Source organism: Saccoglossus kowalevskii, chromosome 16 (assembly GCF_978046115.1).
Source record: "Saccoglossus kowalevskii chromosome 16, keSacKowa6.1, whole genome shotgun sequence".
In the NCBI taxonomy this organism is placed as follows: Eukaryota; Metazoa; Hemichordata; class Enteropneusta; family Harrimaniidae; genus Saccoglossus; species Saccoglossus kowalevskii.
The window spans coordinates 16,826,225-16,843,094 of NC_140656.1; the positions used below are offsets into that span (position 1 = coordinate 16,826,225).

The window sequence follows — 16,870 nt, forward strand, 5'->3', positions numbered from 1 at the left end:
AAGTGATTAAGAAGCATAAATATTTACCAAAAACTAATATGGTGTATAGTCCTAGGTTCATTGAAATGTGACAGGTACTCTTGAAAAGTTTCGTTGAAATCCAATGAGTGGTTTTTAGACATCAGTGCAACAGCCATAGAACAGCAAAAAATTAACTAATTATGCAAATTAGGTAATTAATAGGCACAATTATTTATCCCAAAATTAATCAGGTCTCTGCATAGTCCTAGAATATCTATGTCGCAAGTCTCATTGAAATGTGATGATTAGTACTTGAGATATCAGGTGAAAAGCTGAAAATTAACTAATTATGCTAATAAGGTGATTAATATGCACAAATATTTACCAAAACTAATTAGGTCTCTGCACAGTCCTCAAGTAACTATGTACCAAGTTTCATTGAAACGTGATCATTATTACTCGAAATATCAAAACCTGAAAATTAATTAATTATGCAAATTAGGTAATTAATATGTACTGATATTACCCTAAAAACTATTAGGTCTGTGCAGTGTCATATGACATCTATGTACCAAGTTTTATTGAAATGTTATGATTAGTACTTGAGATAGTGGAAAAGCCGAAAATTGATTAATCATTATGTAAATTAGGTAATTAATAATATTAACAGATTTTTACCCCAAACTAATCAAATCTGCGCACTAGTTCAGAGCATCCATGTGCCAAGTTTCATCAAAATCCAATGAGTGGTTCTTCCGATATCTGTGGAACAGTCTTGGAACAGCTAAAAATTAGCTAATTATCATGCAAATTAGGTAATTAATATTCATAGATTTTTACCAAAACCTAATCAGCTCTGTGCATTATCCCAGAGCATCTATGTACCAAGTTTCACCAAAATCTGATTAGTGGTTCTTGAGATAACGATGGAACAAAAAAAGTGACATACATACATACATACATACATACAGACATACAGACAGGGTAACTGCAAAGACTCCCTTTTGTGCTTCGCACACGGGAGTCAATTAGAGAACTAAAGATATCATCATGAAATGAACAAATCTAAGAGAGGTACATATACAACAAATATCAAAGCATTCAGACTTGTAGTTTCCAAGAAGTCAAAAAAGTAAAAAGTTGACACAGACGACAGTCAACTGCGGCGCTAAAAATATCAACTGTATTTAGTTATTCATGATATCTAAAGCCATGCATTTTTTATTCAATGATGGGGATTTGACATTTATGTTCTTTTTTAGTACAAATGGCTGCCGACTGGTTAAATTTAATGGAAATCTAAAAACAATTGAGAAGATCATACAACCAATTTTGTCAACCCTCGTAATGACGGTCAGTCCTGCTTTACTGACATTACAACATTCCCCTCTGAATTTACATTTATAGCTTTATCATCTTTCGAGAATAAGGATTTGAGAGTTCTCTTGGTAGCTCCAACAATGAGATACAACCAGTAGATTTGAAAACTTAAAATAGTAGCACATCCAATGTTGCAATGCATTGGTATGTTGAACGGCACTTCCCACAGAGTTAGGTCTTTACTTCTACCGTATATGTGATACATAATGGGAAATAATAAAAGACGACCCACGAAAAAAGTGATAAGAAGTAAAATTCCATTGAGGATTTCGAGTTTTGTTTTCTGCCATCCGATCTGTGGATGAAAATATAGATTATGTGCTTAAGGGGTGGAACATTGAAAAGTGAGGTGGGTTATACAATATATGATGAAAAACAAAATAAAATACATAAAAACAAGCATTGATAATGCATAGTCCCCGTTAAGTATTAGTAGTAGATGGAAAGATCAATTATTTTGTTAACACTAACACAGATTATAGATTGTGTTACTGTCAGTATAGTACCTACGTGAAAACTTTGAACTGAAATCGACTATATCTTACAGAGGAAATAGCATGAAAGACAAACGCAGCCAGTCGGGTATTGTATCTTCAAAAGTATTTCGAAAAGAAGTATGACTTGCACCGTAACCTAATATGTAAGGTCATCATACAAAGTTTGATTGAAAATGCCCTATTCAACTTTGAACTGAATCAAGCCATATCGCCCAGCTCCAAGAAACAGTTCCGGACATGTGACAGAATGATATTTCACGTTTTTTTGACAAAATGGCTACCATTTCGACAAATTTGATCAAATCTCAAGACAAAACATGATGTTGTGTTACCTTGCAGTATACTACCTATGTACAAACTTTCAAGTGAATCAGGCCATATCTTTCAGAAGAATCGGCACAAAAAAAATGGGGAAAAAAATGGCCGCCAGTTGGCCACCTTGGTCCAAAGTTTAAAAAAAATATGACGTGCATGTGTAACCAAATATACATGATCATCATACATAGTTTTGATTGAAATCGCCCTATTCAGCCCTGAGAAACAGTTCCAGACACGTTACAGACTGATTTCAAGATATTAAACAAAATGGTCGCCATTTTGACAAATTTGATCAAATCTCAAAACAAAACATGGTGTTGTGTTAGTGTCTTGAAGTGTAGTACCTATGTACAAACTTTGAACTGAAAAAAACCAAAATGGCCGCCAGTTGGCCATCTTGGACCGAATCTTAAATAATAGTGACGTGCAACTATAACCCAATATGCATGATCGCCATACAAAGTTTGAACGAGATCAGTCCGAGAAATGGCTCCGGATGGACACTCGGACACACAGACGGATGGACGGACAGAACCCATATTAATAGTTTTCGGACTTTGTCCGAACGGGGACTAATAAAAAGAATACACCAGATTTAATCAGATTATATTCAAGTCATTATTTGTTGTCACTATTCCCTAAACAGGTATATCTAACACATGTATGTTCTGAATGTTTGACTGTAGAGGAGCACAGATGGAAATGATTCTTAACATTGTTTGCTCATTGTTTACTCAGCTGATTAATAATATCATGACCAGAAACAATGCTGGCCTTGTTGCACAACAAATCCACGATTGCATATAGTAGCATAGCAACAAAAATTCCAGAACACAAAGCATATCCGTTTGAACTCCCAATTGCCCTTTTTCATCACAATTTCACAAAATAGTCCCGTTTATAGTCTGCACTTTCCTTAAGAAGTTTAAAACAAAATTAGCAAAATCTTTTGAGTAAAAACTGAAAATCGACCTAAATTTTGTCTGTTAGCTCAAAAATTAGGGTTCATTTCCAGGAATTATTGAAGAATACAAGAAAAAAGTACAGAACAATTTGGGCGAGAAAATCTGGTGGGATATACTGTAGAATACTTTATTTTCACTTGGAATTAATTTTCGCTATTTTCGCTAATAGAATAGTTCAGTGAAAATAAAATCCAGTGTATATACCTTTTTTCCTATATTTTACATTCAATTTGTCAAAAATCAGTGAAAATAAAATTTCATACAAAACACTCAAAAAGTCTTTGCAGCGAAAATTAATTCCAGCTAAAATAAAGTATTCTACAGTAGCTACATGTGCAGGACTTACCTGTTTGAATATAGCCCTCAAGTGAATGAATGGATTAGCCAATTCAGTGGAGAAAAAACAACCAACAAAGAAATCACCTTTACCATTCCTATAAAACTAAATGATGAAAAAGTCATAAATAAACAAATACTGTTCTCTAAACATTTAATAAACTCACTGATGAATAAGATCAGTCTCTACAAATTCAAATTATGATATAACCAGATAATACTTACCATTACCATTATTATCGGTAATACTACCATGGCATAACCATTATAAATAAGCAATTATTATTATGACATATTTATCTTAACCAGACAGTACTTACCATTATCATTATTATTGATAATACTACCATGGCATAACCATCATAAACAAGCAATTATCTACCATTACTTTTGTGAATGCCACTATGATATATTTATCTTAACCAGACAGTACTTACCATTATCATTATTATTGATAATACTACCATGGCATAACCATCATAAACAAGCAATTATCTACCATTACTTTTGTGAATGCCACTATGATATATTTATCTTAACCAGACAGTACTTACCATTATCATTATTATTGATAATACTACCATGGCATAACCATCATAAACAAGCAATTATCTACCATTACTTTTGTGAATGCCACTATGATATATTTATCTTAACCAGACAGTACTTACCATTATCATTATTATTGATAATACTACCATGGCATAACCATCATAAACAAGCAATTATCTACCATTACTATTGTGAATGCCACTATGACATATTTATCTTAACCAGACAGTACTTACCATTATCATTATTATTGATAATACTACCATGGCATAACCATCATAAACAAGCAATTATCTACCATTACTTTTATGAATGCCACTATGATATATTTATCTTAACCAGACAGTACTTACCATTATCATTATTATTGATAATACTACCATGGCATAACCATCATAAACAAGCAATTATCTACCATTACTATTGTGAATGCCACCATGACTTTTTATTTTAACCAGACAGTACTTACCATTACCATTATTATTGATAATACTTCCATGGCATAACCATCATAAACAAGCAATTATCTACCATTACTATTGTGAATGCCACTATGACATATTTATCTTAACCAGACAGTACTTACCATTACCATTATTATTGATAATACTTCTATGGCATAACCATCACAAACAAGCAATTATCTACCATTACTATTGTGAATGCCACTATGACATATTTATCTTAATCAGACAGTACTTACCATTACCATTATTATTGATAATACTTCTATGGCATAACCATCACAAACAAGCAATTATCTACCATTACTATTGTGAATGCCACCATGACATATTTATCTTAACCAGATAATACTTATCATTACCATTATTATTGATAATACTTCCATGGCATAACCATTATAAACAACCAATTATCTACCATTACTATTGTGAATGCCACCATGACTTTTTATCTCAACCAGACAGTACTTACCATTACTATTGGATATCCCAGGCATGCAAGAGCCAGGTGATGTAAAATCATAGCTGGTTGAGTTTTAACATAATGCATGATTTTAGTCAGTGCTCCTTGACTCCAAATATGAGGATTCTGGTGATAATGTACTACATACATCGCATAAATATCATAAAGCATGTACGGCAACCCAAACGAAATGTAAGTGTTTACTAGCCAATGACTGTAAAAACAAACAAACATATAAATCGTTAGTGATAATTGTACAGAATGGGTTTCTGTGACCAACTGTAGCATATTGCACTTAAACAGAAAAAAAATATTCAGTCAGTATCTTGCTTCAGTTGAATTGTGCACCTTCAACATAAGAAAGATATACTGTAAAATACTTTATTTTAGCTGGAATTAATTTTTCGCTGAAAAGACTTTTTGGGTGTTTTGTATGGATTTAATTTTCACTGTTTTTTACGAGTTGAATGTAAAATACAGGAAAAAAGGTATATTCGCTGGATTTTATCTATTTTCACTGAATCATTCCTTCAGCGAAAATAGCAAAAATGAATTCCAAGTGAAAATAAAGTATTTTGCAGTAGAAGAAGACAAGGTGTTGACGGACTGAACCGATACATTTGTCGTATTAATAATTGTTCGTTCTATTGACAAACATACAACACATACTTAGTCGTAGTGCCGCGTCCTGTTCGATATGGGACTCATAGCGACGTATACAACGCGTGTAAAATACATAGTTTATTTACATGAAATTCGAACATGCGCTGTGCGACGACTACCATGCTTTAATAATAAATTAAAATAAGATATTCTGAGACAAAATACGACAAGACAACTGATAAGACAAAATAATAAGACACAACATGACAACAAGACAAGTGAAATTCAAATATGTAAATGTGATTGGCTCAAGAGTGCATTATTTCTACACCCATACAGTACTGCATGCACACACCTTCAATCATATACGAACGTGACGTACCGTAGTTCCAGCAATCATCTATTTATTTAAATTGAAGTGTTTGCTGATTGGATGATGTCTAACTAACTCTTTAGTATATATTTAATTTATACTCACTACGATATCACAACACCATTGCTGGATTGGTCGATTTGAAATTCAACAGCCACATGAATTCATAAAATGTTATAAAGCGTTAAAAATGTCCACAGGTTTCTTCCATACACTGTATATTTTATAACACGGCTTTGTGGACTTTAGTGTATAAAATGAAAAGTTACTATCTATTATATTGACATCATGTATTAATAGGTATTTTTCATTAGGATCAGATCCATGCATTAAGTGCATTTGCCAAACACATGCACACTATACATGCCATCCTGCGTTATCATAAATCATTCATTACTGATCCACAAATGATCAATGCGAGAGAGTCGTCACCTGCGCACCTGCGTGAATTGAGACCCAAGCGACGATAACAACACAAAGGCTCATGGGTAGACGCTTGTTAGTAAACAATGGCACCCTATAGGTAGGTGGTGACCTAAAACCACTGATACAATACAGACAGAGTTTCTGAAAATGTTAGAATTGTAACTCTAGTGGTCGATTGGTAGCTGCAATATTGTAGCTCTTGGTTTTACTGTAAGTTCGGAGAGTTCTTTTAATTCTTATTAAGGTTATTTCATTAATAGCTGGATAATCAGGAAATGATGGATGAAATAACTGTACCAACGATAAAAAAACCCACAGTAGAACCTAGAGCTTCAGAACTTTAGCTAGTGATAAATCAAGTAAACAAGCTCATCCTCCCATTGTAGAATACTTTATTTTCGCTTGGAATTAATTTTCGCTATTTTACCCGAAGGAATGATTCAGTGAAAATAAAATCCAGCGAATATACACCATTTTTTTCCTATATTTTACATTCAACTCCTCAAATATCAGTGAAAATAAATTCCATACAAAACACCCAAAATGTCTTTTCAGCGAAAATTAATTCCAGCAAAAATAAAGTTTTTTACAGTACCGGTATATCATGTTTACAAGTAAACAACTTATTATGTTCACAGCTGTAGATGCAGGAAATCAACCACTACCATCCACATACCAAATACATACCACCCAAAATACATTATGAATGTGCTATACAATTTAAAGTTATGGCCAGTTTAGCAGTTACCGTGATTGTCTTACCTGTCATAGAGGATATCTTGTGAACATGACATTGCAATAATTATACCACATGGGATTGCCATTATGGCTTGTATAATGGACACACATCTGTAATAAACAATATTGGTACACAAATTTAATTATCAATTGGGAAATGCATGATCACAGTTTTTTTTTTTTTTTTTTAATAAATGTTTTTGTGGCAGGCGACAGTTTTGGACATTGAATTTTTTTTGGACATTTTTTTTTGTGTATGCAAGTTGACACACTGTTGTTTGTAACACCTATTTTTGAAGAATGTAAGGTTGTAGAAGCACAACAATATAAACATGTACTAGTAAAAGTATTTTACATATTTCAAATTATGGTTGAAAACAATTTGACTATGGTCTATGATGCATCCATGGAATTATATACCCATGTAGAAGCTTTATCAATTTTTTGAGTTGACGGCATTTCATATATAATTATCTTTATTGCTTTTGTATCCCTATTAGGATTTTGAATAAAATGCAATACAGATGTGAAGAAAGACAAACAAAAAAACACAAGAAAATAAAAAAAAATGATGAGCAAATTAGGGTAGAAAAAAATAAATATAATACCCGGTAGTAAAATAAATTAGATTGTTTTCCATATTTGTGTTGGTGAATATTTGGTTTACTAATGCATGTACATGACCTTGAGATAGCTATCTTGAGATAGCTAACTATATTGTTTTCAGTTTTTCTTCTCTTGTTTTGAAACAAGTCTCCATGTTGCTATTTGTATTATTGTTTTCTTATCTTTATTATTTAAAACATATTTTAGTTTGTCTTTATTTTTTGCTGAATGTGGGGGTGATAACAGCTGATAAAGTTTTTTTCTTTCTCTCGCATAAAGACCACAAGTTAACAGAAAAAGTTCTTCATATTTAAGTATTGTATGCTCAAGCATCAGTCAACAAGGTCCTCAGAATGTAAAACACAATACAAAATAAACTATGCTCAATAGCGGGACATCCATGGTGTTTTTTTTTTTTTATCAGCATAGAATTTCAGACCACTGATAGAATGCAGCCAGAGCATTATAACATACAATGTCCACAAGGTCACAAGTATGTAAGCCACAATACAAAATAAACTATGCATGATAGCGGGGCATCCGTGATATTCTCACCGAAATCATGGCATTTATTCAGACCACAGCTTCCTAAACAAAGTGAACAGATATAATCGAACAAAGTTACCGCAAACTGACGTAAATTACTCACTTTTCGGAAATAATGGCAGAAACTAATTTGCTATTAGCGTAAAACCTTTCGCAAAACGGATGTAATGCCGTCTTGAGAGAAACATAGATTCCTGGAAAAAACAAACACCCTACCAAGAAGGGTAACCATAGTTCCGACATCGTATGCAAGTAAAACACATGGGAAGTCACATGACAATCAGACTTCTGTTTCAGGATCAAAAAATACGAAATTGTATGTACGCCGCGCCGGTTGATTGTGCACTCTGTCGTGTATGCCCTCTAGTGACAGCTCGATAGAAATCTTTCATTCGATGCACCCTATACAGACAAGTATTTTACTTTACAGTATATACAATTTTAATTAATTGCTGTTTACCAAATTTCGCGATTTTCCGTAACTGATGAAATTAAATAAGTTACAGTTATATTTTTTCTTATAGCCAAATCATTTTTGGTATAGTTTATACCTTCATTCTTGAAATCCCACTACCCAGCCGACCACTTTGCCAACCATTGTACAGTAGTTAATTCCAATTCTCTAAAATTAGTGAATATTATTCTCTTCTTTGATAAAATAAAAATGTTAATTTTGACTTCTTGAAACTCGTTCAGCTTTATCTTCACTTTATTCTTAGGAAATAAACAATTCTAAGAGAAATCCACCCAAGCAGTTGTTAGGTTACCTTTCCAGTGTTTCAAGGGTCCACAAATATCTGGAAATGTTATCTTGATTGTACTATGTAAATTTAATTGAATAATCAAGATATACCTCGAGTATGAATTCCATGTAAGACAGGTACACCTCTAGTGTTACGAGTACAACAAACCCAAAGCTACATACAGATATAGACTATTTTGCTGTAGTTTTATGAACAATCAGAATTACTGATATCTCTTTGTACTTCTATCCTATTGGCAGCTCCTTGTAACTGCATCATCCCCTTTTCATTGCGTGGAAAACATACTCTGGCTTGAGCAAATGACCCTACTACCAATCCAATTCAAAACTGCTGAATATTTTTTAAATTTTATATATTTTGACATTCCCAAGATGTATTCTGGAAAAGATGTAATAAGGTTATCACAAAGATACTGCAAAGTAGGCATTCAGACAGTACAAAAAAGTAGGAAAATTTTTTATTGTTTATCAGTTTTACAATATATTTACAAACAGTAAACAGGTTTTAAAAAAAAAGGAAACAGTATCAATATAAAATACATGTTTTTCTAGAAATATTACATGCATGTACTGAGACCCAGAAGTCATGTATTGTAATACATGGTTAAAAGAATATTTAGTTTATGAATACAACTTTGTTCACAAACAAATCTGTCAAAAAAGTTGTATACATGTATTATCACAATCTATATTACTCAAATTTGATTTATAGTTCTAGGTTGTACTCTGAATATGAAAAAATTGCTACTCTTTGGACCACAATAAAATATATAAACCATCAAATTATGCTAAAAGTATTAATCACAGTAGTTCACACTTAAATTCAATGCTGTAATGGTTTAACTCATGGTTGTAGGCAATAATGCTTCCTCAATAAAAGAAATATTACATATACAGTGTTCTCACCAGGAATTAAATATGGGGAATTGAAATTATAATAATAATAATAACTTTATTGCATCCTTAAAAATACTGTACAATGTTTCTATCATGTAATAGCAATAATTATTAGTTGTGATAATGAGATAAAGCAAGTGTTACATATCAAATGGCATTTTCCTTTCTTGGTTGAAATGCGTTATGAATATGAATATATGCCTATCTTTTTATTATTACATCATATGTCTATCATCTTTTGAAGTCATCAAGAAATTAAATTTCTGGAGATCATCCTGTGTTTCATGTGGAAACGTAATGATTTGTTGGCGTATTAATTTATATTGTGAGCATATCATAACAAAGTACAGTTCATCTTCCATTTCATTCCGTGTACATTGTTTGCAAGTTCTATTATTATGAGATAATTATTCAGCTATATGGAACTAGAGACATATATTAAGTACTGTAAAATTTGTATTACAATACAATGCAAATTGTTCAAAAAGAATGAGTACGTTTTGTTCCCTTTATAGTGGAGACAGTGTACTCAAATGTTTATTATGTTTGATTTTTATTCTACACTCATGAATTGTCACTTGTATTTTCTTTCATTTATGTGAGACAAAAAACATGAGACAAAAAATTAACCCATAATGAGACAATTGTTTCATGTCTGATGAGAACACTGCATATATACCTCAAGCTATCTATACACTGGGTCTGGGTTCCCTGGTTGCTTAGCTACTAGATGCACAGTGGGTGGTGGGATTTTTTTGATTCACCATCAGATAAAAGAAATAGGCATATATTTAATATACAAGTATATATTTAATATACATCAGTATCAATTTTGTTCAGTTTGATTCTGTTTTGTAGGCAGCCACAAATCCTTTTCATATACCGGAAATATATATACCAATATAATAATTCTTTACAACTCCAACTTTGGAATAAGCTACTTCACTAGTTATTACATTTTATTATTATTTTTATTTGTTCTGTTCTTGCTATGGATCTTAAGGCCTGATTCAAAGTATAATAATACGCACACAAGGAAGTTAGACATGATCTTAGTGTTTGAACATCTAAGTACGTCTATTCAATTTGGAAAAAGCTGCAGCAACCCCCAACACAAACAAGCAGCATAGTAACTAGAAAACGCAAAGTCTTATGTACTTGAGTGGTACTGCCATGGTGCATCGTATTATGAAAACAATCCTTAATTAGAATTGTAAATGAATATTTTAAGTTTTCAACTGATGTCAACCATTACCTATATGTCTTTTTCAAACAACTTTTAACTAATTATTTCAAACTATATTGTAAAAAATAAACATTGCACTCAATATTTGTGAAAATTCATTAGTTAATGCAGACGAAATAAGTTAAATAAAATAAATTGAATGAACCTCTGTTGAGTCATCACATTTATGTTTTCACACAAAGAAAAAGCTCTAACTTGAAAGCAAAACTCTACTTAAGATCTAGAATGTATTGCACTTCATAATGGATGTTTTATACACCATCTTATACAAAATACATTTAGCAAGGCTGTACATAAATAATAAAAAAGAAACATGGTGAAAAAAAGAAATGACAGGATCTCCATATTATGCACTATATTTAACTTTTAACAAAATGATAATACATTTAAATTTGAAACTGTTACACCCATTTTAATTATGAGCATTCTTATTGAGTGAATTGTTATGCAAATTAGCAATTATCTGTGCTTCTTTTCAGTGCACATCCTAGAACTTTAAAAAAAATAGCTCCTAGACGCTTTGACCTTTTGTTTTGAAAATTTCACAAATGATTGACAATGTGTTTATCTTCATAACACCGTCAGGGCATTGCTTTCCGAAAATATATAGTTTTGTGGACAAGGGAGGTCATCTTGGTTTCCTATTTGACTATTTAAAATACCTGTCAGGTAAACTGCATCTCTACCTGAAATGCATGAAATACCCTCACTTAATCGAAATTGCCTATCATCAAATGTGGACAGCACATAATTAAGCATGGAAATGTCCCCCAAAATACTTTCGCGTTTGTTGAATCCCACGCGATGTTTGACGCCACTACGGCGCTATGACCTTTGTTTGTCCTGTTTTTACGTTAGATTTCACGCATAACGCGTGATTCTCCCAGTGAACGGAAAATGGTCTATTGCCATTTTAGTAGGAATATTCCAATGCTCCAAGAATTATACTGATCAGGAATATTTGTTTCACATCCGCACTGTGAAAACTATAACTAGATACAACTTAACGTGTTTTCAAAAGACTGTCTGATTGATTTTTGTTACCAGAAGATGCCACAGACTGGTTTATGTTTCGGAGTGTCCGGGAAGCAGCTTTTATAATCATTGAATACCAAAAAACTTGGAATGATAATATGAGCATGCATCCAATATTGCAATGTAGAGGAATGCTGCTAGGTACTTGCCACACAGAAAGGTTGCGACCATGTCCATATATGTAATAGATATATGGAAAAATTAAAATTCGACAGATAAAATATGTGATGAGTATTGTGATTCCATTGATCAAATATAGGTTGTTTTTTGTCCGTCCAAGCTGTGGAGAAAAAACAACATTATGATTATAAAAACAAGTATAGTAATAAATCCTAAAAATATTACATGTGTATTACTGATGTTACAATTTGAGAACTATTTGATTGATTGACACATCAGAATAAACAATAAAATAATCATGAGAGCACTGGTTTCTTTGATGTCAACACATCACCTTTTTACCACCAGACTTTCTCGTCCAAATTTGTCTGCACTTTTTTTTAATTTTCTTCAATATTTCTGAAAACGAACCCTAATTTTAGAGCCAACAGGCACAATTTGAGTAAATTTTCAGCTTTTACTCAAAATATTTGGCTATTTTGTTTCTATCTTTTAAAGGAAAGTGCAGACTATAAAGACATTTTTGTAAATTCAAAATAGCCACATTCCATTTTAGCAAATTTGACTCAATGCATGAATTAACAACAACTTTATTTTGAATTAGCGACATCTTGAATTATGGATTAGCTATATTAAAATAATGATGTAAAATTTAGGATTATTTAGCTTACTTATTTTCTTACTTTAAATACTCGTAGTTAACAAATAGGTTCCAATACTGTAGGCTTTACATATAAAGCTAAGAAAAAAATTATCTGTTTCTTGTTTCCGCGCACATCATTTTGAACTATGCACCTCGGATGTTTTCTTTACTTTCTAAAGCATTCCAAAATGCGCTTGTACTCGCACTTGTCTCAAATTTCCCTCACTTTAGCTCAGTATTCAAAAAAAAAAAAAAAATGCCTCATCGCCTCATTTTAAAATTTCCATGAAACGAGAAATAGAGAATCCAAAGCCAAAGCTAAAATCATGCAAATCTCGAATCCACTTACCACATTCAAGACAGCTCTAAGGCAAAGAAATGGGTTGGCCAACTCCATAGTGTAGAAACATCCAACAAAGAAATCACCTTTGTCATTTCTTGGATACTAAAAATAATTAAAATCACATAATTGTAAGTACAACACAAAACTCAAACTAGAATAAAAATGAAATAAAATATTATCCTACAATGATATACATAAAGTTTGATGAATATAACATGCAGATCAAGAACAATATTTGACAAACAATGAAAGAGCACCCTCTACATCTAAGTTTACCATTTCTTTTAAATTTTTTTCTGAGAAGAAAATATTGAGGTACATATTCCTGTACTTATCAGTCCACCTACAGGGGTTGAAATTAAAAATTAAAGTTGTATTTCCACTGTGGAATAAATTTGGCTTCCTTAGCAAGATTAATAAATACATACATCAGTTGAAATCAAATTTACATTTTTGGTTCATTATATTGATTACATGGGGACAAAATTAGCATATTTGGTCTACCACATTTGGCAAGATATTAAAAACTTGATATCTTTATTTACCTATCCATAGGGACAACCAATTTCTATACTGTCAAATCTTTATTTTCGCTTGGAATTAATTTTTGCTATCTTCACTGAAAGAGTGATTCAGTTAAAATAAAATCCAGCAAATAAACCTTTTTTCCTATATTTCACATTCAACTCGTCAAAAATCAGTGAAAATAAATTCCATACCAAAATACCCCAGAAAGTCTTTTCAGAGAAAATTAATTCCAGTGAAAATAAATAATTTCACAGTATTTACCTGTGTCAGATACAATATTCATGTCTGGGATAGGTGGACAGACCTTATTTTTGATCTCTGACATAGAGGAGGAGCTTATACGTGTATACCCGGTACTTACAAGAAGAATTGGAAACGCAATGAAAACTAATGCCAAATGATGAGTGACTATCAATACATTATTCCGTATATAGTGAAATATGGTAGACGATAATCCAGTGGTCTTTACCAGATGAGGATACTTAGATGTGTGGATGATAAACATGGCGTAAATATCATACAGCATATACGGTGCTGCAAATGCAGCATAACAGTTGGTTAACCAGTGTCTGAAATATTAAATAAGATAGCTGCATGCAATGATGTGTATATATATATAGTCTAGTTGTTGGTTTCTGGCTGCAGTATGAGTTATTTTTATAAAAATACTTTAGTTATGTATTTATGATTATGAAATCCACATGTAAATATTTTGGTTTGTTGATTTTCATGCATAGACGTACCTCTGGTACAAGACATCATCTTGACAAGCATTTGCAATTACTAAGCCAGATATCGAAGCTAATGTTGCCTGTATACCAGATACACACCTACAAAAAAAGCAAAAAATATAAATAATTGAAAATACTGAGGCAAAGCAAGACAATGTAAAAAAAATAATTACAAATATATATTGTAGAAAACAATCTACCAAAAATAATTTATTACAATGCTTCTACTATCCAATACACCATAAGAAGTTTACTACAAATTGTTTTTATTTAGAGCAAAACATGAAAATTGTTTGCAAAATCATGTAACATATTAATGGGACTTGATGAATCTGAATTTATTATCCAGAATTTTGGCCAAATTTGGAAGTCTAACTGTCTTTACTGCAAGCTAGCACAAAGTGAATAATATCTGATGAAATAAAAAAATTGTAATCCTAATACTTACCTGGTTTTGAAGTGAATTGAACAATTCTTTTATTAACCATTTGCTCTCAATAATTCTGGTTAGTTTAAAATTATATTAGTTTTTACTGTTGAGTGTAGAAGGTAGCATCATTTGTTGTTGCCAAATTGTTAGCCAAAGCCCAGCAAATTATAAAGTAGATTTGCATACAGGGCCTCCACTTTTTAATAATCTCCTAGTTCCCTACCAGTAATATTGATATACCGGTATCAGGTAATGCTTTCCCTCACAGCCAAAAATAATGAAATTTTATTTTCGCTTGGAATTTATTTTCGCTGAAGAGAATATTCCGTGAAAATAAAATCCAGCGAATATACTTTTTTTCATTTATTTCACATTAAACTCATCAAAAATCAGTGAAAATAAATTCCATACAAAATGCCCCAAAATCCTTTTCAGCGAAAATTAATTCCAGCGAAAATAAAGTATTCCACAGTATTATTGATAATTGCATATGTGTTAATGTCTTTTTTTAAAGATTTGTTTTGGTCAGGATTTGAACCAAACAAATGAAAATAAAACTTTCTTGAAAAAAGTAGAGATACACAATTTTTTTTTTTAAATTTAAATAAAAATAGAAAGCATACATTACTGTTGTTTGTCAGTGAAACGTGGAACCAAAATCTGCAGAGCAACTCACTTAAATTACAATCCTATATATAGGAATGCAATTTAATTACAATTTACTTAAATTAACTAAAATTTAATGTAGTTCAACAAAATTCAACAGGTCTTGACATTCGTATACAACATAAACCCTAAACCTAATGCCAAGACATATTACTCAAAATAGTTCTGTTTCCGTGTTTTAGAGCAGTCTCTCTGGTACTATTTTCACGAAAAAATTAAAAAAATGTTATTTACCAACTGCTATAAAAATTGTCAAAAACCGTTTCAAATCGAAATCAGTTTACATCCACAGCCCCTCTATAGTAGGTTCATACCCTATGTTTCGAAATCCCCATGTTCCGAAATCCCTATGTTCCGAAATCCCTATGTTCCGAAAAATGAAAAAAAAAAAAAAAATTACATGATAATTAAAAAACCACAACGATCGGTCACTACTGAGGGCAGACTGGATATTAACGGGCCACCGATAGAGGGCGTATATGTCGTCATTACCTCAGCGTCTCTATTGACCAGAATATGGAAAGCTCACATTGATAAAATTTGCAAAGTTATTGCACCAGAAATGGTCATCAAATGGCGCTTATTCATGAGACATTTGCAACGTTAGCTTTACCTCCCCGCTGCCCTGAGTGTCGGAACACTAATACAGGAACCATTTAGTACATTAGATTTCGGAACATAGGGATTTCGGAACATAGGGCTTTCGGAACATAAGGATTTCGGAACATAGGGATTTCGGAACATAGGGCGGTCACCCTATAGTCTATATAGAGGGACTGTGGTACATCAGTGGCTATGGCCAGGGCAACACCCATATATATAGTAATTTCCGGGATATACTTCAAGTTCCTTTTACAGCCATTTTGCCTAATGTAGCTCTTTTTTTAAATATATTTTAGTAATACCCAATAGAACAGAGATGATATACTGTTGTTCATAGCTGGTTAATAGTACTCTTGCCCTGCATGCCATCGCCATGATTCAGGATTTTAGTTTTACCGCGAATATTGTCGACAGCGAAGTGACACTTTAGTCGGTAATTACTTACTTAACGGCGATTGTGTTGTTGATCAGGTTGTTGTTATCGACAGACTTTGACAGGTTCATTAGTACATTCCTGCATAGGTAGAAACGTCCCGGGAAAAACGCGCTTCCAACTAGGAAACACGACAACAACATCGTTTGAGCAGACTACATTAAATATTTCGCATTCAGGTCAAAGTTCATACGAAAAATTAAA

General features: G+C 32.3%; 2 protein-coding genes across 2 annotated transcripts; both read right to left on the minus strand.

Moving 5' to 3' along the window:
• Positions 1–1,122: 1,122 nt before the first annotated feature.
• On the minus strand, positions 1,123–7,162 carry LOC102801338 (ceramide synthase-like). The gene is made up of 4 exons (XM_006811164.3): positions 7,101–7,162; positions 4,946–5,150; positions 3,468–3,563; positions 1,123–1,636 (listed from the first exon to the last, which is right to left on the minus strand). Exons 1-4 carry the CDS (start codon positions 7,160–7,162, stop codon positions 1,316–1,318), a joined length of 684 nt encoding a protein of 227 aa, XP_006811227.3. The 3' UTR covers positions 1,123–1,315.
• A 4,975-nt stretch (positions 7,163–12,137) lies between these two features.
• LOC102802240 (TLC domain-containing protein 3A-like) lies at positions 12,138–16,809 on the minus strand. The gene is made up of 5 exons (XM_006811170.1): positions 16,679–16,809; positions 14,547–14,633; positions 14,273–14,372; positions 13,282–13,377; positions 12,138–12,449 (listed from the first exon to the last, which is right to left on the minus strand). The coding sequence occupies exons 1-5, from the start codon at positions 16,807–16,809 to the stop codon at positions 12,138–12,140; spliced, it is 726 nt and encodes a 241-aa protein (XP_006811233.1).
• Positions 16,810–16,870: the final 61 nt, after the last annotated feature.

Bases quoted from the DNA above. Each gene is read 5' to 3' on its own strand.
- LOC102801338 (XM_006811164.3), bottom strand. From the start codon at position 7,162: ATGGCAATCCCATGTGGTATAATTATTGCAATGTCATGTTCACAAGAT. The intron at 5,151-7,100 runs GTAAGACAATCA...TTGTTTTTACAG, and splicing joins CAAGATATCCTCTATGACAG to TCATTGGCTAGTAAACACTT. The intron at 1,637-3,467 runs GTAAGTCCTGCA...TTTCATCCACAG, and splicing joins TGAGGGCTATATTCAAACAG to ATCGGATGGCAGAAAACAAA.
- LOC102802240 (XM_006811170.1), bottom strand. From the start codon at position 16,809: ATGTTGTTGTCGTGTTTCCTAGTTGGAAGCGCGTTTTTCCCGGGACGT. The intron at 14,373-14,546 runs GTACGTCTATGC...TTAATATTTCAG, and splicing joins GATGATGTCTTGTACCAGAG to ACACTGGTTAACCAACTGTT. The intron at 12,450-13,281 runs GTAAGTGGATTC...TTTTCTCCACAG, and splicing joins TTAGAGCTGTCTTGAATGTG to CTTGGACGGACAAAAAACAA.